Source organism: Saccopteryx leptura, chromosome 5, assembly GCF_036850995.1.
Source record: "Saccopteryx leptura isolate mSacLep1 chromosome 5, mSacLep1_pri_phased_curated, whole genome shotgun sequence".
Classification (NCBI taxonomy): domain Eukaryota; kingdom Metazoa; phylum Chordata; class Mammalia; order Chiroptera; family Emballonuridae; genus Saccopteryx; species Saccopteryx leptura.
The window spans coordinates 98,946,842-98,969,053 of record NC_089507.1 but is presented as its reverse complement, the minus strand read 5'-3'; the positions used below and the strand labels follow the sequence as shown (position 1 = coordinate 98,969,053).

The 22,212-nt window shown below is 49.6% G+C and overlaps 1 protein-coding gene across 2 annotated transcripts in view; it reads right to left on the bottom strand.

The window, feature by feature from the left end:
• Window positions 1-19,951, bottom strand: part of PFKP (phosphofructokinase, platelet) — a 70,234-nt gene extending 50,283 nt beyond the window's left edge. The window contains exons 1-2 of one of the 2 annotated variants that reach the window (XM_066384117.1): window positions 19,736-19,951; window positions 1,628-1,701 (exon numbers count right to left, since the gene is read on the bottom strand). In XM_066384117.1, coding sequence (XP_066240214.1) covers window positions 1,628-1,701; window positions 19,736-19,850 — 189 coding nt within the window. In that variant the 5' untranslated portion in view covers window positions 19,851-19,951. The remainder of the gene's footprint in view (window positions 1-1,627; window positions 1,702-19,735) is intronic. The other variant, XM_066384118.1, reaches the window with a different exon arrangement.
• Window positions 19,952-22,212: the final 2,261 nt, after the last annotated feature.

Below are 22,212 nucleotides of genomic sequence, written 5' to 3'. Positions count from 1 at the left end.
CATGCATGCCAACTCTTCAGCTGAACAGTCATCTGAGCACAGACTCAAACGTGAAAGGGAGGAGAGATGTGAAAGTGGTGAGCGTGGCCCTGCGTCTAATGTGCTCATTCCACATCAGTGAACAGAGGACAGCGGCTGCTGGGCCAGGCCCAGGGAGGACATCCACAAGGGCAATTTGACCCTGAATACATCCAAATAGAAAATGACAGAATAATAGTCTGGGACTATTTTGATTGGACCCATTATTTTAACACTGTCCAAATCAGATGAATATAAGCCTAAACCCACAGAATCACAATTTAAAAAAGCAAACCAAAGCACCAGAGAAACATCTTTGCAGCAAACAATAAAAATATGGTTATTCCAACCAATGAGCAAAGACCATGAACAACCACATCACCAAGGGAGAAAACAACTAGTCAACAGCCCCAGAACCCACACCAGCTCTGGTGACTTGACAAGGGTCGCCCACACAGTTCCGGTGGACTTGGTGTCACTTTTGGGTGCAGCATGAGGGTGCAGAAGGGGCATCGAAACCCATTATAAGGGCCATGTCTTCTAAATCAGTCAAGGCCTTGGTATCACAATAATAATAAAAAGCATAGAAGATCCTCACGTATTAATAAGGATCTTGTTGTGTTATGATATAGTTGACAAATGGGCAGTGACCTAAATAGCCCAGTGGTGTGGCAATGGCATGACCGAATAAATGGTTACGTAAATGTTGAGACATCAACGCAACAGAATGTCCCATAGATATTTAAAGCAATAGGTGTGGCATGTATGTAGCATGTAGAAAATCATCATAATGGAAAGGTAGGTAGAAAACTTACTATACAAAATACATTTGCTGTGATTTTAATAATGTACATATTTCTTTCCAGTCTTTCATGTATATAATACTGGAAGAAATCAGCATAAGATATGAATGGTGATCTTGAAGGTATTAAGTTATTTAAAAATATATTTTCTTCTTTCCTTTCTATAAGCTTTATTATGTTCTATAAATTTAAAATCTAAATTATTTTTTTCCTAGCAGTTTTTGAAATAAATGATGTGGTCCAAATGATGTTGGTGCCTTCCCCCTCAAACACTACTCACTTCCAAACTGCCAGGACCTCGCGTGCAGAAGCTAAGGGTCATGGCTGCTGTGGGATTCCAGACTCCTCATTTTGAAGTAAACAGACAGACACTAGGAAAGTGGTCTGTGTTCTAACATTTGTTTGCTTTTTCCATTTATCTTAATATTTGTTTGAATTCAAACCATTTTAAGTGATTATATCACATCTACAAAGAATAAGAGCTACAAATTAACACAACCAGTTTGAGATCATTAATCCCACAAGACCGGCCGATAACAAAATGGCATATTTTGACTGTCTCTTCTTCCATTCCTCACTCCCTAACACAAATCTCACTGAGGGGCTTCTAGACCAGGGAGCACATCCTCCCAGGTAAGCTCTGGTGAGACCTGGGCTCCCCGGCTACCCCTTGAGCATGCTGCCACCACTGACCCTCGGTGGTTGTGGTCAGTAGGGCCCAACCCCCCGCAGGGTGAGCGCTCCAGGCGAGGGTGAGGCACAGATGACTATGGGTCAGAGAAAGCAGAATGTCACGCAACACTGACCTCATAGATGAAGTACACTTTGGCCCCCACGTAGATCCCCATACGCACGACGGCACGGACAGCAGCATTCATACCTGGAAAGGACAGGACAGCAGTTATAGAAGAGAGCAGGCGTGTAACTGGCCATGACCACAAGGAAACAGTGACCTCAGAAGACTCCTCAGATAAAAGATGGGCATGACACACGTATCCAGGATTGGCGTCAGCATTGAGAGAAAATGCGAAGCAGAGAGCCTGGCATTTGCAGGCTCGTCCACAGAGGAGTATCCTTGGGAAAGGGCCTGACACATGTTTATTTTAGAATAGCTCTGCTCACGGGCTCTGGACACGAGCTGCCTCTATACCCTACAGATCTGCAGGCAACTCCTTCCAGTTACAAACCAGCACAAAGGACAAGTGTTTATTTATAATTAAGTTAGCCAAATTCAAAGAAAATACAGTGGTCCCTCGTCTATCACGGGGTTAGACTCCAGAAGCCCCCGCGATAGGCGAAAATCCACGAAGTAGCAACCTTATATTTATTTTATTATTTATATATTTTTAAGGCTTTATAAACCCTCCCACACTCTTATAAGCCTTTTCAATTTTTAAGCTAGAAAAGCTTATTTTACCACAAAAATAATTAAAATAATAAATATATAAATATACCTATATTCCACAAAATCCCACAATATAATGAAAAATCTACAATACAAAATTAGATATATACAATTTAAAAATCCGCGATACAGTGAGACTGCAAAAAGTGAACCAATATAGGGCAAGGGAGGACTAAAGTATTAAAAAGGACCATCAGTCTGTGATTTGAAGTGAAAAATAGACAATTTCATCACCAGCTATCAGCATTAGAAAAAATCATCAGAGGCCTTAAATACAAAACAAGTCATGCAATTTTATGAAAAGAAAAATTAAAACAATATATTATAAATAATATCTGATAAAGATAAATCTGAAACATTTCCCACACTTTCTCAAAGGACTTCAAGGAAATTAAAAGCAGCTTTGCGCGATGCACGTGATTCGTGCTCCACTCACTCCCTCCTGCTTCCAGATAAAGCCCCGCTCTGGTAGCCGTCGTGCATGGAACCACTGTCTAGAGCTCAGTGAACAGTCTAGATTTCACATCTGCCAAATCCTGGGTCATCACCTCCACTGACGAGTGAAGGCCAGGAGAGCAGTGACGAGAAATGAGAGATTCCTTTCCGAGGACGCAAACCTGCACCTCAGGAAGAGAAGGAAAACTTATCCCAGCCAGCCATGCAACTCCTGGACTCCCAGTGGTTCCAGTCCACCTCCTTCATGAGTTTAAATTTTGGAAACAAAAGTTATATATAATATAAAGGCATTGTGGCTCCAGAAGTACACTCAACAGACGCAGAGACATATTTATATGTCAAACCCACTCAGCAGACAGCTAAACATTTCCAAATTATACTGAGCCAGTTCTGATATGCTAGAATAAGACTGCTCCCTCTGAAAGGTGACAATGTTGAAAGGTTACTGTAATGCTGGGTGTCATGACCACGCAGATCACACTGAATTCAGGCAGACGGTAGAGGAACTGTGGAGACTGAACGTGTCGGGCCATGCCTGTTTGTTAGAGGGTCGCAAAGACAGGTGAGTGAAGAAACAAGAAAGGAAAAGGGCTGATAAAAAAAAGGAAAGCTTGCTTTTCACAGTAAGGGCAAGGGAGCAGGGAAAACTGCACCTCACAGTGGCAGGAGCGTGCTCTGGGAGAACTGGCGAGGACAAGCACCTACAGCCTTACATAGACCATACACACGTGGTGCTGCCACATGTCCACGCACCAAGAGGGCAAAGTGCTTGCAGCCCCTAAACCAGCGAGCAAGCCTAACACAGCTATTTACCCACATTCCACCCCTTTAGGGTTGCTTGCCTCACAATCTACATGACAGGTATCTTCCATGATGGTCCCTGTGCAAGGAGTGAGGTGCATTACATGAACTGAATTACAAAGCACAAGCTATGGGCAAAATGAGAGAGTGGTCAGTGGCACCAAGAGAGGCAAATCTTTCCCTTCTGGCAGAATACAGGCCAGAGTTTTGTCTGCAGACAGCACAGTAGCTGATACCAGAGGCCTCTGGCAGGCATACCAAACCTTATTGGCCTGCACACCAAGACCTGCTGGTTCTATGTGTAATAGAATGGGAGAACTCATTATTAGCCATAAAGAAATTACAAAGGCGCCCTTCATAATGCTGTCTGCCTGAGCATCCAAGGGATAATACACTTCTACCTTAGGTGGCCAGGTGCTGGTTGCCCAGGGAGTTAACTGAAGGTCCACCTCTAGCCCCTTTCCCCATGGTGCCAACAAGGCCACCCATTGTAGGTGGGGGGCTTGTACAGTCCAGGGCCATGTCCATTGAAGCCATTGACCTTTAAGGAGGGCTGTTGGGGCAGTCAGGAACACGATGCCCTGCCATCTAGAGCAGGGATCCCCAAACTTTTTACACAGAGGGCCAGTTCACCGTCCCTCAGACCGTTGGAGGGCCGCCACATACAGTGCTCCTCTCACTGACCACCAATGAAAGAGGAGCCCCTTCCAGAAGTATGGCGGGGGGCCGGATAAATGGCCTCAGGGGGCCTCATGCGGCCTGCGGGTCGTAGTTTGGGGATGCCTGGTCCAGAGCCTGACTTGTGTGTCCTTGGTGCATATCTGCAACTGAATGGGAGCAGCTTTCTGATGCAGGAGAGCCTCCACTGGAGCTAGGATTCCTGCCGAGGTCTCTTATTCAAAATCCTAAGTACCATCCACAAGCAGTGTGTCCATCCAGTAAGGGAACTGGTGCCCCTCTCCTGTCGCCGTCCCTGCTTTAAGAGTCCATTATAACCGCTCAATGATACCAGCAGCCTGGGGGTGGCAGGGAACATGGTACTTCCAGTCCACCCCCAGGTCTTGAGCCCATTTCTCTTGTTAGTTGGGGGGCAGCATGGGCAGCAGCCCTCACAGCTCTATGATTCCGTGCTGCCTCCAGCTCCCCCAAGTCTGCTACCATCTGTGTAACACATAGGGCCCCAGGAGAGTCCCTAGTCACCCAAAAGACCAGATAGGGTGCTGCAGAGGATAAGATCCCTCATCCCTGCTGTAAACACTTCCTCATCTGGTCCACAGGACCTTGGCTGGAAAGCAGCATTCTTCATACCTAGTTTTGGAAGGACCTTTACTAGCTCACTGTAGCACTGCCACTGACCATCGCCTCCGGCAAGTCTCCAGCATTCTGCCTGACTGTACAAATGGCGCTCATCACCCATTCTAATAGGGTATGGTTTCCTGGGTTGTCATGCAGTTCTGAAGATGCTGCCTCAAGGAGTATGTGGTAATGGCGGCAAAGTTCTCCATCTCTGTTCCGGAGAGCATGATGCCATCCACCCCTATGTCCACAACCATAGCAACCAGGCTTCCAGGGGCTTGGTAGGTTTCTGCCTGAATTGCGCCCTCAACTCCGTCAGCTCTGCCTAGGCATAAGCTGGACCACAGAGTGCTCCACTGCCTGAGGAGGGGGCTGTGCCTGCCCCTGAGGGACTCTTGGCTGCTGAGTTTTTGCCTTTTGGGTGACCATTGGCCGGGTTCTGAGTCTGGGGATGGCAGTTGCACTTGAGCCTCCCCCTCAGAAGAGGAGGAGTTGGAAACACCTGCTCCTGCCATCTCAGAGCCACTTTGCTGGCACAAATGCAGCTCCATCTTCCACACATGCTTCGGCTCCTGTGGCTGCCGGCTCTTGGCCTGAAGCTGAGACTCGAGCTCTTGAACCTACAGTTACTTCCTCCAACACCTGCTGCTTCCAACATTCAGCTTCCAGGGCAAACTGCAACTCATGAACCCATAACTCCTTCTACAGAGACCATTCCAGCTCCAGGTGCCACTGGTGCTCAGACTGCATCTCACAGTGCAGCTCTCGAACCTGGTCAGCCTCCCTTTCCAGTGCTCATTCCAGTTCATGCCATTGCTGGTTCTCAGCTGTAGCCTGACCTGTAGTTCTTGGACCTGCAGCTCTTTCTCCAGTGACTTTTCTGGCTCATGCTGTTGTTGCTGCTCAGTCTGTAGCTCACCCTGGAGGTCTTGACCTTGAGCAGCCTCTCGTACAGAGTTCTGTTTCTTTTTGCAGGACTGTAAAAAACACCCAGCCCACAGCCCCTGAAAGGACAGCCATGGGGAACCATATGATGGAGAACCACGTCCACTCCTCTACTCCACCTTTCAAGGGTGTCAGCAGTTCCATACCAATCTGATTCGAATCCTGCCCACTATACCAGATGTAATGCCAGGTGCCATGGCCATGCAGATTCACATTGAATTTGGGCAGATGGTTAGAGGAACTGCGGAGCTGGCAAACACCAGGCTATACCTGCTTACTGGAGGCTCTCAAATATAGGCGAGCAAATAAACAACAAAGGGAAAAGAGCTAATAAACAAAGGAAAGCCTGCTTTTGGCAGTGAAGGGAAAAGGAGCAGGTGAACTGCACCTCACAGTGGTGGGGGAGTGATTTGCGAGAATCACCACTCCACTCCGGGAAAGCACCCACAGTCTTACACAGACGCACACGTGAAGCTGGCACGCGCCCACGCAACAATCAGGCAAAGTGTTTGCAGCTGGTAAACCAGTGAACAAGCCTAACACAGCTGTGTTTCCCCACAATTACCATATTCATGTAGCTGTAAAAGCTTGGGGGGTACATATCTTAGAAACAAATTCATATTTACTATCTATCTAATAATATCTATATACATGTAAACATATTTATATTTGGTCATTTCATTACTTCATTTTCAAACCTAGTTTATTACACAAAGAATTTGACAACCTACTAATTGGTGATTGTCTCTCCAGAACCCTCAAGCTCAGTGCCTTAAGATGCAGTAAGTTATTTCAACCTCATTTTCTCCTCCTCCTGTTCTCTCTTGCTGCACAGCACAACTTTCTGCTCTGTTGCTCAGACTGGATATTATTAATGCCCTCGATAGCTCGTGCCCGTAAACTGACATTTTCTCCAAATTCTTCTGCCTTCCTCTAATGTTATCCTCACTATCGTCAGAATAATTAAAAAAGCTTTTCCTCTTTTGTTTGCTACTATACAAGCAATTTTAAGTACATTACTTTGGTTAAAAAAATTACAGATTCTGGAAAAGGTAAAAGATCAGTGGTTTCCAGGGAGCAGGCAGGAGGGAAGGACAGGCAGGCAGAGCAGAGGGTTTTCAGGGCAGTGAAGCTGCTGTGTGACACTGTAATGGCGGCTGTGTGTCATTACACATTTGTCCAAACGCACAGAATTTACAAGAGTGACCCTAATGTCAACTATGGCCCCTGGGTGATGATGTGTCAGTGTGGGTTCCTCAGCTGTAACAAATGTTTCATCTAGTGGATGCTGATGATGGGGGAGGCCTTTGTGGGGGAGGACAGGGGGTACCGGGATTCTCTGTATCCTCCCCTCAATCTTGCTGTGAACCTAAAACTGCTCTTAAAAATAAGGTCTTAAAACAACAATTACAGATCAGGTGGAAGATGCCCTTTTCCCCCACTTGGCCATCTGCTCCTTGGAAGACAGCTCATAGTAAACTACGTACGAGTTGTGTTGTCACTATGCCATCTGAACTTTCACTTTTTCTTTTGAGATGTTTTCTGTGTCAGCTTTGATATTCTCTCTAAAACACAAATGTGCCCATGCTCCTCCCCTGAGTCTCCAGAACTCAGATGCATAAAACCAGACTCCTCTGGGAGAGATCTCCTGCCATAGGGACTGTTCCTACCTGCTCAGCTCACCTGGATGCTTCTCCTTGAACCTCATGCTTCATCTATACTGCACGACCTGCAGCGCCCCAAGGACTGCCCCGGGGCCCAGCATCAGGGCTGCCAAAGTGTCCTCTCACACTCCAGGTCTGGCTCCTGCATCCCAGGGAGGTTTCCTGGCACTTGCCCGCCTGACTCCTGTTCCAGGAATGGGGAGTCGCCCTGCCCCGCCCCAGGCTCACACCTCCGTAGATTTCTGGCAACTGCAGCGCTGAGGCCCACATCCCTGCATTTGCAGGGTCAAGTCTGCATGAAGCCTCCTTGACCCTCGGACCTTAACACAAGCTCCTCCTGCCTGACAGGCTCCATGAATCTAGGTCTTGATTCTCTGGCCACTGTAACTGGTAAATTAATCACCAAATGCTGAACCACACCAATGCTTTGTCACTGGGAGATTCAAAAGGTTAATAGCCCATTTCCCACTTCCTGAAGCCCTTGTTCCCAAGGCTGGGAGTAGCGGGGTTCTTCATAAAGGCAGGATTAAAGAAAAGACAAATTAGGGGATTTTAGAAATGAATAAGAAATGGCAGGAGTACAAGTGTGACAAGGGGACATGGGGCAGAGGTGAGCCCAGAAGAACCCTGTGGAATAAAAGCCTGCCCTAACGCTGACCTCTGTCCCATGAGGTCCAAACAACCTTCACATCAGCCCCTTGGCCTCAGTCTCACCCTGCCCATAGTGAACCAGTGCTCACTGAGAAAATGGCCGGTCACCCCTCTACCTGCAGTGGTGCCCAGGTGGAGACTCCTGGGTCCAATGGCCTGTCACCCCTCTACCTGCAGTGGTCCCCAGGTGGAGACTCCTGGGTCCAATGGCCTGTCACCCCTCTACCTGCAGTGGTGCCCAGGTGGAGACTCCTGGGTCCGCAGGGGTCCCAGGCAGGGGAGGACCCTGAGAACTGCCTTTTCACTAAGCTCCCGGGAGGTGAGCCACATCCTAAGAACCAGCACACAGGCTTATTCACTTGCCAGTTCCTGTGATTTAGTAAAACCGGCCAGTCTCCTCCTCCCACCCCCAGCTGGGAGCTAGCAGCCTCCTGATTGGACCTGAGGGGCGTCTTCTGCTCATAGCAAAGCACGAATAACTGAGGTCAGTGCCCCAGCACCTGGGCTGATGCACACACAGCCCGCAGGGTCCGGAGTGCTCCTGGGCAGACAGGAAAGCTGGGCTCTGAGCTTATAAATTGATAGCCATGTGAGCAAAATTAATAAACAGTGCAGCTGGTATACAAACCTTGGTGTTCATTTTATTTTACCTTAAAATATGTCCTAATTCCCTTCAGGTCAATAGTTATGTGTTAGAATTATCAAAGAAACTTTAAGAAAAAAAATGCCCTCAGGACCCCCATTCCTGTGTTGTTGTTTAGGGTGGTATTGGGCAGATAAAATGTATTATGCTCACTTTGTAAAAGATAACGTTGCCCACGTGGAGGCCGTTGCCCAGGTGATATTAATGTGTGTTGAGGATCATTGCAGCCTGGGGCTTGGTTTTGGGATTAAGCCTTTCCCACCCTTTTTGATGTGGGGTGGTACAATCCAATCATGCCTCAGAGAAGTGACTGTATTAGAGACTTCCCTTTTTTGTATATTGGACTAGAGGTTGTGAAGCTACAATATAAAATGGGGGTAGACTACACGAGAACTAGGGACTCTTGGTTCCTGAGATTAGCATGAGAGAGCAGAGAAAGTAGAGCCAGCAGCAGAAGGAGGCCATGTGGAGTAGGCCAGGAGAAGCAGCCAAGATGGCGGAGTGCTGAGTGAGATGCCAGTTTGTGTAGAGTTTGTATCTGGGATAAGGAAGGAGATGGGGAACTGAGGAGAATAAGGCTGGTGAGCTAGAAACCTTTGATTCTAGGAAACTCGGATAAATCAGTAGCTTTGTGAGCACTGAATGTGACTGGGTTTTGGAGCCCAGTGTGTATTTTTACTTGCCCGCCAGGTGCAAGCTAGAATTAAAGACTATGGCCCATCAGTTTTTGGCTCCGCTGTTTCTTTACCAACTGTCCGAATCCAATGCGAACCTACATGGGCCAGGCGGCTACTGCGATAGTGGCTCTAGCCACTGGCTTTACAGGTGGGGCCAGCTGGGACTGAAACAGCAGCAAGGGCTGGGCCCTGCAGGAGGCTGCCTTCCAAGGAGGAAGGGGCCCTGAAGGACAACACCAAGGAACACAGAAAACGGCAGCTTTCACCCATGGCCTCTTCAACACATGACCAGAACCAGACATGGGTCCTCTGTACTGGGGTCTGAGTCTTCTGGGCGAGCAGGGCCAGCAGGTTTGGTTTCACTGTTTTGCAGAGTACTGCCGGTGGGGGTAAGGGGGGTCCACTGTCATCCACTCGGAATACAGGCAGTTTGGGGTCTTTCACTTCACACTCAAACAGCTGTTTTTAGTAATAGCTCAGGCCCTGGCCGGTTAGATCAGTGGTAGAGTGTCGGCCTGGTGTGTGGGAGTCCTGGGTTTGATTCCCGGCCAGGGCACACAGGAGAAGCACCCATCTGCTTCTCCACCCCTCCCCCTCTCCTTCCTCTCAGTCTCTCTCTTCCCCTCCCACAGCCGAGGCTCCACTGGAGCAAAGTTGGCCCGGGTGCTGAGGATGGCTCTGTGGCCTCTGCCTCAGGCATTAGAATGGCTCTGGTTGCAACAGAGCGACGCACCAGATGGGCAGAGCATTGCCCCCTGGTGGGCATGCTGGATGGATCCCGGTTGGGCGCATGTGGGAGTCTGACTGCCCCCCCATTTCCAACTTCAGAAAAATACAAAAAAAAAAAAAAAAGCTCAGAAACAGTCGGCCCGTTCATTTTGCTTTTTTGGTTTGGGCAGCCAAACCTTGGAGTTAAAACAACTTTCAGAATTCTTTCCATGGGACAATGTAATCCTGCTACCAAGTAAGAATCTTAATAATATTTGGAAAGTCTTCATCATGTGCACGAATTTAAACCCTAGTCCTCAGGAGATGTATAGTCCTGTGTTGGGAACCAAAAAGAAATAAACCTTGAAAAAAACGAAAAAGAAGCTAAAGGAGAAGTGTGTGGTAATTACTTGAGACACAATAGAAAGAGAAGATTGTTAAACTCTTTTTTTTTTTTTTTTTTTTTTTCATTTTTCTGAAGCTGGAAACAGGGAGAGACAGTCAGACAGACTCCCGCATGCGCCCAACCGGGATCCACCCGGCACGCCCACCAGGGGCGACGCTCTGCCCACCAGGGGGCGATGCTCTGCCCATCCTGGGCGTTGCCATGTTGCGACCAGAGCCACTCTAGCGCCTGAGGCAGAGGCCACAGAGCCATCCCCAGCGCCCGGGCCATCTTTGCTCCAATGGAGCCTTGGCTGCGGGAGGGGAAGAGAGAGACAGAGAGGAAGGCGCGGCGGAGGGCTGGAGAAGCAAATGGGCGCTTCTCCTGTGTGCCCTGGCCAGGAATCGAACCCGGGTCCTCCGCACGCTAGGCCGATGCTCTACCGCTGAGCCAACCGGCCAGGGCAAACTGTTTTCTTGATGTTACATATTAATTGCTCTTTGCTAAAGCATCATGCAGGTAAGCTAGTCACTGAGGGATTTCCTCCTTGCATTCTGAGACTGAGGTAGACTCCATGTTTCTGAAGATTCTGTTCTGGTGAAATTTAAATTGTGAGTAATTTGTAACAAACAATGAATATGTTGATTCTAATAAAATAGTTGGGATCCGTTCTTCCATTTCTTATGTTATCTGAAGAATATGATAAACCTCCTTATTGTGTCCTTTTTAGCCACTTCCTTGCATATTTCTCAGTATTTATAACCATTCCCTAACTAATTTTGATATTAAACTTCTTTTTGAAAAATAAAGTCAGGTTGCTCAGCCCTCTTATTGGTTTCTTCCTGAATTCATGTAGCTTTCATATTTGTACTAAAGCAAAGATGTGCAATGTGTCAGAAAACAAACTCAAAACACACCTTAACTTGTTCTTGCTACTAAAGTTCTCCACAAAGCTTCCCCTTTTAATAACTTATGAGTGGGCAGAAAAAACAAATGCTAAGAAATACTATGTAATGATGTTAGCTTTCTCATGAAAGTTATCAAGACCAGGAGCATCTTGGCCTCATGCACGATTAAAATCAATTGCGTCTTGTGTTCAGAGTTAGCAGAAAACTTAGATAAATCCCTAAGGGTTTTTTAGTCATTCATCCATCCATTCACTCGTCCATGCACCCAACACACAAGAAGCAAGGGCTGTCTTCTCTTGGCCAGGCACTGCTGCTGTGTCACTGAGAAATCAGGGGAAAGTCCTGGCCCTGGTGCGGCTCGTTCTGGCTGGTAAACAATAACATGATAAACAAACACATGACACGCGGGGTGGAAGGTGGTCAGGGGAAAAATAAGTGCAGGGTAGGGCCAGGGGACTGGAGCGTAGGGTGCAGAGAAGGGCTACAGCCATCTACCGGGGCTAGTGCTGGCCTCCGGGAGAAGCGCTCTTAGAGGAACAATCATAAAGGTCAGGGGTCTCCAAACTTTTTACACAGGGGGCCAGTTCACTGTCCCTCAGACCGTTGGAGGGCCGGACTATAAAAAAACTATGAACAAATCCCTATGCACACTGCACATATCTTATTTTAAAGTAAAAAAACAAAACGGGAACAAATACAATATTTAAAATAAAGAACAAGTAAATTTAAATCAACAAACTGACCAGTATTTCAATGGGAACTATGCTCCTCTCACTGACCACCAATGAAAGAGGTGCTCCTTCCGGAAGTGCGGCGAGGGCCAGATAATTGGCCTCAGGGGGCCGCATGTGGCCCACGGGTCATAGTTTGGGGACCCCTGATAAAGGTGATGGAGGTCAGCCAATGGACATCTGGAAAAGAGCATTTCCAGCCTGTCCAGGCCAGAGTGGGAGGGTGCCTGCCACGCTCCACGTCCCAGCCTCCACTGTAGATGGGAGACCACGGCCAGCACGTCATTCCAACTTGAACAGTCAGCTGGGACCCTCTAAACAGGAGCAACATTGTGCCAGGGCCACTGCTGAGTGAGAGACATACTGAATTTCAAAGGCGCAGTATGAAGGAAAAAGAAAAAAAAAGATCTTTATATTGACAGTGAGTTGAAATATTGGGATAAATAAAATATACATTTAAAATTAATTTCACCTGTTTCTTCTTTTTTAAGATGGCGACTAGACAATTTAAAGTCACGTAGAGAACAGAGGCTCCATGCCAAGCCTCACTTCCCCTGCACAGAGCGCTCAGGAACCTGCCCTTTAACACAGAATGTTCTATGTAAATCTTGCCAAGTGCATTAGCACCAAGCTCCTCCTGAAAGGCGGTGACTATACCACTCCAAGTACCCAGTGTGGCCTGTTTCCTGTTGCTGGTTTTTGCTGGTTCTCTCCTTGGTCACTGGGATAGGCACTGCTGTAAAGAATGTCCTTGACCAACCTACCAGCCTCCACCTCCACTCACTCCACACTCCGCATTTCTTGCTGCTCAGAGTCCAGACACTGCACCTACGAAGCCCGTCCCACGCCCCTTGTTCCCCTCCTCCATTCGGAGGGAGTCTTGCCAGGTGCTCAGCTCCACCCCTGACACCCTCCAACTTCAGCCCAACCCTGGTTCCTCATGAATCCTAAACTTGGCCTCTTCTTCCCTCCCATCTCCCCTTCATAAAACCACCCATATCAGAGGCAGCCAGAGGCTCCAGGTGGCTTACTGGTCACACAGCTAAATCCGAAGTCCTCACCACCTGCGCCTCCCCACGAACCCTGCCCACCCGGCCCTGACCTCTCCCTGAAGCCTCTGCAGGCTCCCCGTCCCCTCTGCTCCCCAGGAACCCTGCCCACCCGGCCCTGACCTCTCCCTGAAGCCTCTGCAGGCTCCCCATCCCCTCTGCTGCCCAGGAACCCTGCCCACCCGGCCCTGACCCCTCCCTGAAGCCTCTACAGGCTCCCCGTCCCCTCTGCTCCCCAGGAACCCTGCCCACCCGGCCCTGACCTCTCCCTGAAGCCTCTGCAGGCTCCCCGTCCCCTCTGCTCCCCAGGAACCCTGCCCACCTGGCCCTGACCTCTCCCTGAAGCCTCTGCAGGCTCCCCGTCCCCTCTGCTCCCCAGGAACCCTGCCCACCTGGACCTGACCCCTCCCACAAGCCTCTGCAGGCTCCCCACTCCCTCTGCTCCCCAGGCTGTCTCCTGCCAGCTCCTCCCTCTCACTGCCACAGGGTCAGGGGGACAGCCCCTGACACAGGCTGCCTTGGGCCCTCCACGGACCAGGGTCTTTCCTGGGGTCTGCTTCCTTCTTGTGTTCGTCTGCCCCTAGGTCACAACAGTGCCACTGCCCTAGAGGAGGGGCCGTGGTCTGCCTCCACCTAGGAGGCCATTGTTAATCTGTGGGACAGTTAAATGAACAGGGAAACGAGATCTGGGATATGAAAGCAGAGCTGAAAAGATGAGGAAGAGCGGCTGCACGGTCGGTCACTGGTCACCGCAGGGCACCCTTCCCCGCATCCTCTGAGCAAAAGATACTTCTCATCGATGACTTGCTTCCACCTTCCGTTAGACTGTGTCCTATAGTATAACCCAGTCAAGTTCCTGGTCAGAGAATCATCACAGGAAACTACAGGGAAGGGTCTGAGCTGCTGGGATTTCAAAATGCCCCATGGACCCAGGACTGAAGCGTGGCCCTCAGCTGACCAGAGGTTCCGGCAGGACCAGCAGCTCCAGTGGGTCCTCAGGACCTTCTAAACCACTGCCTGCACCTCAGCAAGGCCTGCCGGGAGACTGGGGCATCAAGGCCAGAGCAGAAGCTGTGAGTCCTGGGGCAGCAGGGCCAGGGGCAGAGCAGCGACAAGCTCTCTCTTCTGCACATCCTCCTCACCTTTCTTGTCTACCTGTGGTCCTCACATTTTCACTGGGGAATGGGAAGGGGTGGAGGGAAGGGGTAGGGAGAAGGAGGGAGATAGAAGTTGAGTGATTCCAACTTTTCATTTGCAAATGAAAAATGTGAGCCCAGTCCCACTGCTGGTAGAGAGAGAGAAGCAGGAAGCAAGCCTGCTTGTCTGAGGAGTAAGACTTGCCACTCAGGGCACTGCTCTGCTAAGGGCTTTGCCTCCTCTTCCCTCCTGACAGCTCAATGACTATAATCCCTACATGCTAAGTATATGGTGGGAAGACACACAGGACAAACGGGCCTGCTGGCAGACAATATGTAACAAATAAAAATACAGAACCCTGGGAAGCTGGTTGATAAGAGTAACTGGAAAAGTGACTCAACTACTTTCTTAATATATGGCCATCTGTTCTTTATCCAAAGACACCTTTTCACAACAATTATAATCACAGTGGATGGACAATTCTGTGTTCTGATGTCTGCCTTTAGAATGGTGCTGCCCTATCTTAATGTTTCTAAGTATAATTGCTTCTGACAGGCCACCAGATGGGTACAGCATATTCAAATGGCCCCAATTCTCCCTGATAAAACATTTGAGTCTTAATTTTCTGGAACCAAGGGGGTAAAATAAGCTTTTTTGAAAGATGACAAAACGTCACAAACAGTGTTTGCCTTTGTAGACAACTATGCAATTGCACGGACTTCCCACAGTATACATGATGTTAACACTACCGTTTTAACACACTGCCCCTTGGACCCAATCACTTTTGCTAAATTATTACACTGTAAATGGTAAAGCTCCCATGACAGAGTGTATAGATACAGAGCTCTAGGACCATAGGGGCAGAGCTGTTAAGAGAGATGCCCCTTGTTCTCAGTTGCCCTTTGCAGCTTACTGAGCTCTAATATCAGCAGAGCTCTGGGCAGGCACAGAAAGAACCCACCCAAGCTGGGCCCCAAAGCAATGTTCAAGAAATACATGTTCAGCCTGACCAGTGATGGTGCAGCGAATAGAGTGTCAACCTGGGACACTGAGGACCCAGATTCAAAACCTTGAGGTCACTGGCTTGAGCACAGGCTCACCAACTTGATATGACCTCGTGGTCACTGGCTTGGCTGGAGCCCCAGGTCAAGGAACGTATGAGAAGAAATCAACGAACAACTAAAGTGCTGCAACTACAAGTTGATACTTCTCATCTCTCTCCCTTCTTGTCTGTCTCTCTCTCTCTCACTTAAAAAAAAAGAAATACACATTCATTGAAGAACCAACCAGGTATCCTGGGCCCCGCCCACAGAACTTCACATTTCTGATTACTAATCTCCAGGCATTCATGTCCTCAGACGTTGCTCAGAAGATGAAAGAGTGCTTTGGATTAGCAGAGATTTAATTCATTGACATGACTTTATGAGAAAAGAAAACAGTTAGATGCCTCCAGGAAGAAATTTGTCCACACTCCTTAGTGAGCTGCCAACTCCTGTGCTGGGCGCCAGAGACGCAGTGAGGAACGACACCTGTGCCCCAGGCCCCCATTTCCACTGCAGCTCTGCCACTTAGCAGATGACATCTCAACGTTTGAGATGCACAAAGTACACTTGGTCCATCTCAAAGCTACCTTGTGCATGTGTCAAATGAAGATGAGTTAATACATGAAACATTAACACCTGCCACATAGCAATGGGTATGAAATGTTAGTTATTCTTTTTAATAAAATAAATAGAACTGTCTCTTTATTTCGCCATGGGCAAAATAAAAAATTCAGCCATAATGTTCACTCTGAACCTCTGGGCCCACTCTTGTTCAGAACTCTCAGCCCACCAGGCCCTCCAGAAGTCCACTGTCGGTGTCTAAGATGATGAGTCATTTTTGGTTTGACACAATTCTGTTTGAGGGTGGGTTCTGAGTCATGGTTAAGTCTGTTCACTTGGCAATATGGAACTTATTTTAGGTTAAAATGAAAATCAGTTTAAATTTGCAGATTTCTTGTAATAACAGAAGAAACCCAAAGAAATGAGGAAAATAATTAGCCTTAGAAGTACTCTTCTCTAATGGGCGAGGCTGAGGGGTCAAGAATAAAAAATGATTTTTTAAAAGATGTTATTTATTTATTTTACAGAGAGGAAGAAATGAGGAGCGAGAAGTATCAACTCATAGCTGCTTCACTTTAGATGTTCATTGATTGCTTGTTGTATGTGCCTTTATCCAACAAGCCCAGGTTTTCAAACCAGTGGTCTCAGTATTCCTGGTTGACACTCTATCTGCTGTACCATCACATATCAGGCTAAGGAGATTTAGTGTTTAAATAAATACATAATATTAATTCTATTGGGAAAAGAGCATTTCATCACTTTGGAATCTAGTGGTATATCACTTTAGCCCCTCTCGCTGTATTTTAAAGAGATTGCTATCACTATGAAAAGGTATTTTCTGTTCCTATAACAAGCTGCTTAGAAACTACCTGTATAATTTTGAGCAAGCTAGGTTTTGCTCACTTTGGAGCATTAAATAGACTTTGCAACCTTGCCTGAGAAAGGTCCCTTAAAGAGCATGGCTGACTGGAAAGTATTTGGATTGAGATCTTGTAAAACTTAGTTTAAATCCTGCCACTGCGACATGTGAGCCATATAACCTTAGCTAAGTCAATTATCTCACTGTGGGCCTTTGTCTTCACCTTCAAAATGAGACACACATGGCTTGGGACCATGTAATTAAGCCTGAAGATAAGACCTGTAAAACTCTTAGTGTATAAAATGTGCCAATACATAGCAGCTATAGTCACCTCAACATGACATTTTACCATAATTTCACGTCTGATTAGAAAATTACCAGGAAATGAAGATGTGACTATGCTGTTTTTGATCTACAGCAGGAGTGAGTAAAATTTTTTTATCTCAAGAGGAAATCCAACACTGATCTAATTTAGAATCAAGGACAGCTCATCCCTCCACCTAGGAGGCCATTGTTAATCTGTGGGACAGTTAAATGAACAGGGAAACGAGACCTGGGATATGAAAGCAGAGCTGAAAAGATGAGGAAGAGCGGCTGGGCTGCACAGTCATACCATCAAGTGGTTAAGGTATGGTGGGAAATGGAAAAATCTGCTGCTAAGACCAGACAGTCTGAGCATGTCTCGGAGTGAGCCTTCTCAGGAAAAAAACTAATTCAAACGCTCAGGCAGATCCAACATAGAATCAAAATACATCTGGCATTTTACAGGAAGTCTAAGGAAAAAAATGGTCAACAGCCTCAATTCTGCCTGGGGTGGGGCCCAGCCACCAACCATGGTGGGTTGTCAGGAATGTAAGACAGACCAGCTGTACCAGCTGAGAGCATCAAGCCATCAAATGTAATGTTACCCACAGAGGTGACAACTGACATCTCCTATTAACCTGACACGACACCAACCAAGTAACCTCCTTGTAGAATATTTGTTCTCAAAGTATCCTTTTCACTCAGAAGTATGGTCTTACTGAATGAACGCTTTTATAGCTGCTCACAAGTGGCAGAGCCAGGATAAGTAACAGAAAATGCTCATTCTGTCTGTTGCACCATTATCGCGAGTGCCTGTGTGCCAACTACCAGGTAGTTGAGCCAACTTTTGGACAAGGATTCAAAAGAATGACCCATATTTTTTCAATAGACATAGCACCTTAATTATAAAATAACCTTGAAACTCTGACCTTGAAGCCTGGAGGCTTAAGACCAGTTCCCCTTCCGGTGCCAACGTTTTATTTTTTTCTCTTTCAGGGGCAGGATATCATTCATTTAAGATGCTTCCTCATTTGTGCTAGCACCTCCAGACACACGTGCTTAAAGCCTTTGCCAGGGAAGCCACTACTCCACCTGACCCCACCTGGCCCGTCTTCTAGTGTTCATTTAAGTAACGTGGGCGATGCCATCTACTTCACTCTGCCACCTCCCCAATCCCGGCCTCGGCTATATCACAACATTTGCCTTTCTCTGGAATGTTTATACTAGAGTCACTACTAGAATACTAAATTAGAACAGCCCAGCTACCCTAGGAGGCAAAGGCGAGATAGACTGACGCTGAGATAGACACCTTCAAGAGGACTCGAGGGTTTCGAGGGGGACCCACAAGCCGGGGACGCCGCCCACCAGGGCGCACACAGCGACTGGCCAGGCATCACGTAGGCACGCGCCACAGGCGCCGACCAGCCGCACCCGCGCCATCCCGCCCTGCTCAAGGGCAAAGGGAAGGTCGCGGGGATGGTGGGTACTGGCGTGGGTGCGAGGAGAATTACCCAAGCATCCTTTCACCGTTTGTAGCCACAAAACAAGTGAAAATGAGGCCTCAAGGCCATTGAACTAATCTGGGGTGGGGTGGGGGTGGGGGGATAGGAGAGGAAAATAAAAATCAAACGTCAGCTCCCGCAAACGTCTCCAGTCTGCGCGAGCCTTAAAGCGCCAAGGACGCATCCGAGGGGTAAACGCTGATCCACTTTCTATCGGTTGGCTCGCGCCACCCAGGGATTTCCCTGTATCGTGAAAACCCACTCACTGCCTGGGAACCCCTGCGCCCCGACGTGCACCCAGCGCGACGGTCCGGGTGTGGCCATGTCACTCCCCCCAACCCTCCCCATTAAATTGAAATATTTTCTTGGTGCGTCTGCGGGCCCTGGGATCGAGTCCCCATCTCCCCGAAATCCGCCTCCACGTTGAGAGTGGGGAGCCTGGATCCGTCACCCGGTGCTGATGACGTCCCGGAGTCTCTGCCTCCTGAGCCTTCCCATCCAGGGAGGCTGGCGAGGACCCATTTTAGCTTTCTGTTTGGTCACGAGCCGGAAAGGGACAGAAAATTAGAAAGGCGGAAAACCTTTTTAAAAATTTCTCAGCGGAAATGTAAAACATGCCAGACGTCCGGCAACGCCGTTCGGGGACCCCCGCACCCGCCGCCGGGTCCGGCGATCAGCAGCGGGGATTCCGCTCGTGCCGCGCGGGGGGCACGAGTCCTCGGGAAGCGCTGCGGAACCCCGGCCGTTTATTCTACGACGTGGGGCGGGGGCCGTGGCATCGGGGGTGGCCGCGCTGTACCCAGCTTCAGAACGCGGGCGGGCGGTGTTTCCTCGTCCCACCCTACGACTCGGATAAGGAATGACCTACGAGGGAGGTCCAGACGGCCCCGTAGCCAGTCTCAATTTAAAAAATAAACGTGTAGGTGAAAAATTAATTCCTTTTCCTGACGAAGCCTTCTGTTGCCATAACCCTTCCCTCCAGCGTCCCCGCAGTGACTCCGGAGGCTGCACGGTCCGCTCCGCTCCCGGAAGGTACCTCCGCGGTTCCCGGGCACCGGGCCACTCTCCTACCCTTCTCTTCTCCCCGTTCCCCCATCGCTCGCCCCGGCTCCCTACATTTCCCTCCTGGTTCCTCCACCGCTTCTCCCCGGCGTCCCGCTCAGCCCCGGCCCAGGGAGGAGGTCGCGCACCTTGGGCATCCCCGCCGCTGGTCAGCACGCCGATGGCTTTGCCCGCCCCGGAGAGATGGTCCAGGAACTGTCGGAAGGAGCCCCTGGGGGTGAAGGGGGCGCTGGGGTGGTCCATGGCGAACAGGCCGAAGACCGCGCTCCACCCGGGTGCCAGGCAGCCAGTGTCCCCCGCCCGCGCGGCCGTCTCGCGGAACCGCTCGCTCCGCCCGCTCTGCCAACGCCAATCCGCAGCCGGAGGCGGGTGTGCGGGGGCGGGGTCTGCAGGCAAGAAACCGCGGGCGGGGACGTTTCGCGTGGCAGGGCGCCGCGCAGGTTGGGGCGGGGTGGGGCACGCCGCTGGTGGGCGGGTATCGCGGGTGCCGGAGCTGCGCTCTCGGCAGGAGCCCCAGGTGGGGGTAGGAGGACAGCACGAGGAGGGGAACTTCGCCGCGGGAAGGGAGGCTTTGCGGGTGGGAGGAGCATATTAGGGGCGGGTCCAACACCCTGGCGGCACCTCAGGTGGGCGGAGCATCTTAGGGGCGGGATCAACACCCTGGCAGCATCGCAGGTGGGCGGGGCGTCACGAGGGCGAGGAGGAGAAGAGCCCCAGGTTGGGGCGGGGCGCACGGTAGGTGGGAGGAGCACGGGAGAGCCCCTCTTGAGGGGTGCGGTGGACCGCTGCCGGTGGACCGCTGCCGGGGGGCGGATCCCCGCCTTCGAGGGAATCCTAGCTGTCGGGTCGGAGTACTGCGAGGTGGGGACGGCCGCAGGAGGGGCCGCCTGCCAGGCCCGCGGCGGTTGGGGAACCGAACCATAACCAGGGCGAGCGTCCGGCTTCCCGCAGAATTCCTCGCCAGGAGGCGCTCGAAGCCGCGGAACCCCAGCTGTTCTCTGTCTGCCCAGATTTCCCCTCCAGCCTTAGCGTGGAGAGGACGGACTGCGAGCGGATCTTCTACTGATGAGCCACCGTGGGTGTCGCTGCTGGCGATGACGAAGCCCCTATTTCCACAGGGCGCGCCTACCCCCTGCCCGCCGGCACGATGGGACTTTTGAAGGAACATGAGTGTAGAGGGAAACTTGGTGACACCCTAGCACCCGTCCTGGGCTCCGAGCATGAATTGGGGTGGGAGGAGGGCAGGAAAGGCTGGCGGTGGAGATAAGACCCAAGTTCCTACCTAAGGAAACTGAGTTCCTGCGCTGTCAGCCAGCTCCAGACTTACCACACTCCATCGTGTGTGTGTGTGTGGGGGGGGGCGAGTTGATGAACAAGCTGACTTTTTGCGGAGCTTAACCTCATGCGGGTTACCTGCCGCAGACAGGCAGACTGACTCCGCAGGGACATGGTCTCAGGAAGCACTATACTGGGGTGCAGTGACAAGAGTTTCATACACTGCCCCCTCTGTCTGCAGTTCATGCTGGGATGGCACAGCACCTGAGCCTGCTACATGTGTAATAAATGTTTGTAGAGTAGATAAAAGAAGGGAAGAAGACAAAGAAGGCTCCTTCTGTCCACCCAGAGAGCCTGTGATATGAACACAGTCAAGCTATTCGCTGTAGGGCCACCCCAGACAGAAGGGGCTGGGATGCACAGACTTAGGATGGGCGCTTGTGTAAATATGCTCCACCTCATCTTCCTGCTCCTCTCCTTGAGCATCAAAACTTAATTGTAAAAGAGGGAAAAAATGCCTGCTGTGCACAAGAGGTCTAATAGCTGCTCTCGGCCAGGATTAATGGAGAAATTCCTCAACCCCCATGTTTATGGGAATCACCTGACCTATTTTTTCTAACACCACCAGAACCACTGAAGTCCAGTTTCCCGGACTGCTTCCAGGGAATGTGTACTCTTAACAAGCTCTCAGCTGTTCTGATGATTGCAGAGTCTGAGAGCAACTGGCTAATAGATTGAGCCCAGCAGGGTGCTTTTTTCTAAAGATTTTTATTGATTTTACAGAGAGGAGGGCGATATGGGAAGTGAGAAGTATCAACTCATAGCTGCTTCACTCCAGTTGTTCATTGATTGCTTGTCCTATGTGCCTTGATGGGGCAAGCGCAAGGTTTTGAACCTGTGACCTCAGCATTCCAGGTTGAAGCTTCGTCCACTGTGCCACTATAGGTCAGGCAGACACAGGGTGCTTTAACGATTGCACACAGGTGGCCTCCACTCTCCAAGGACAGGAGAGGAGCCAGGCTTTAAGCACCTCCACTCAGAGGTCTCCAGTGCCTCCAGACAGGATTTGTGCTTTGAAGTATCCATCCCTCTTTTAGAACATCCTACACTTGGAAAAGTTGGTGCAAACAGTTTTATCTTCTTAAAAATTGATGTTTTTGAGGACTGGTCATTTGTTATGAAATTATCTGTAACATGGAAAATGATACACTGGCTGGTTGGCTCAGCAGTAGAGCATTGGCCTGGTGTGCTGAAATCCTGGGTTCAATTCCCAGTCAGGGCACACAGGAGAAGTGACCATCTGCTTCTCCACCCCTCCCCCTCTCCTTCT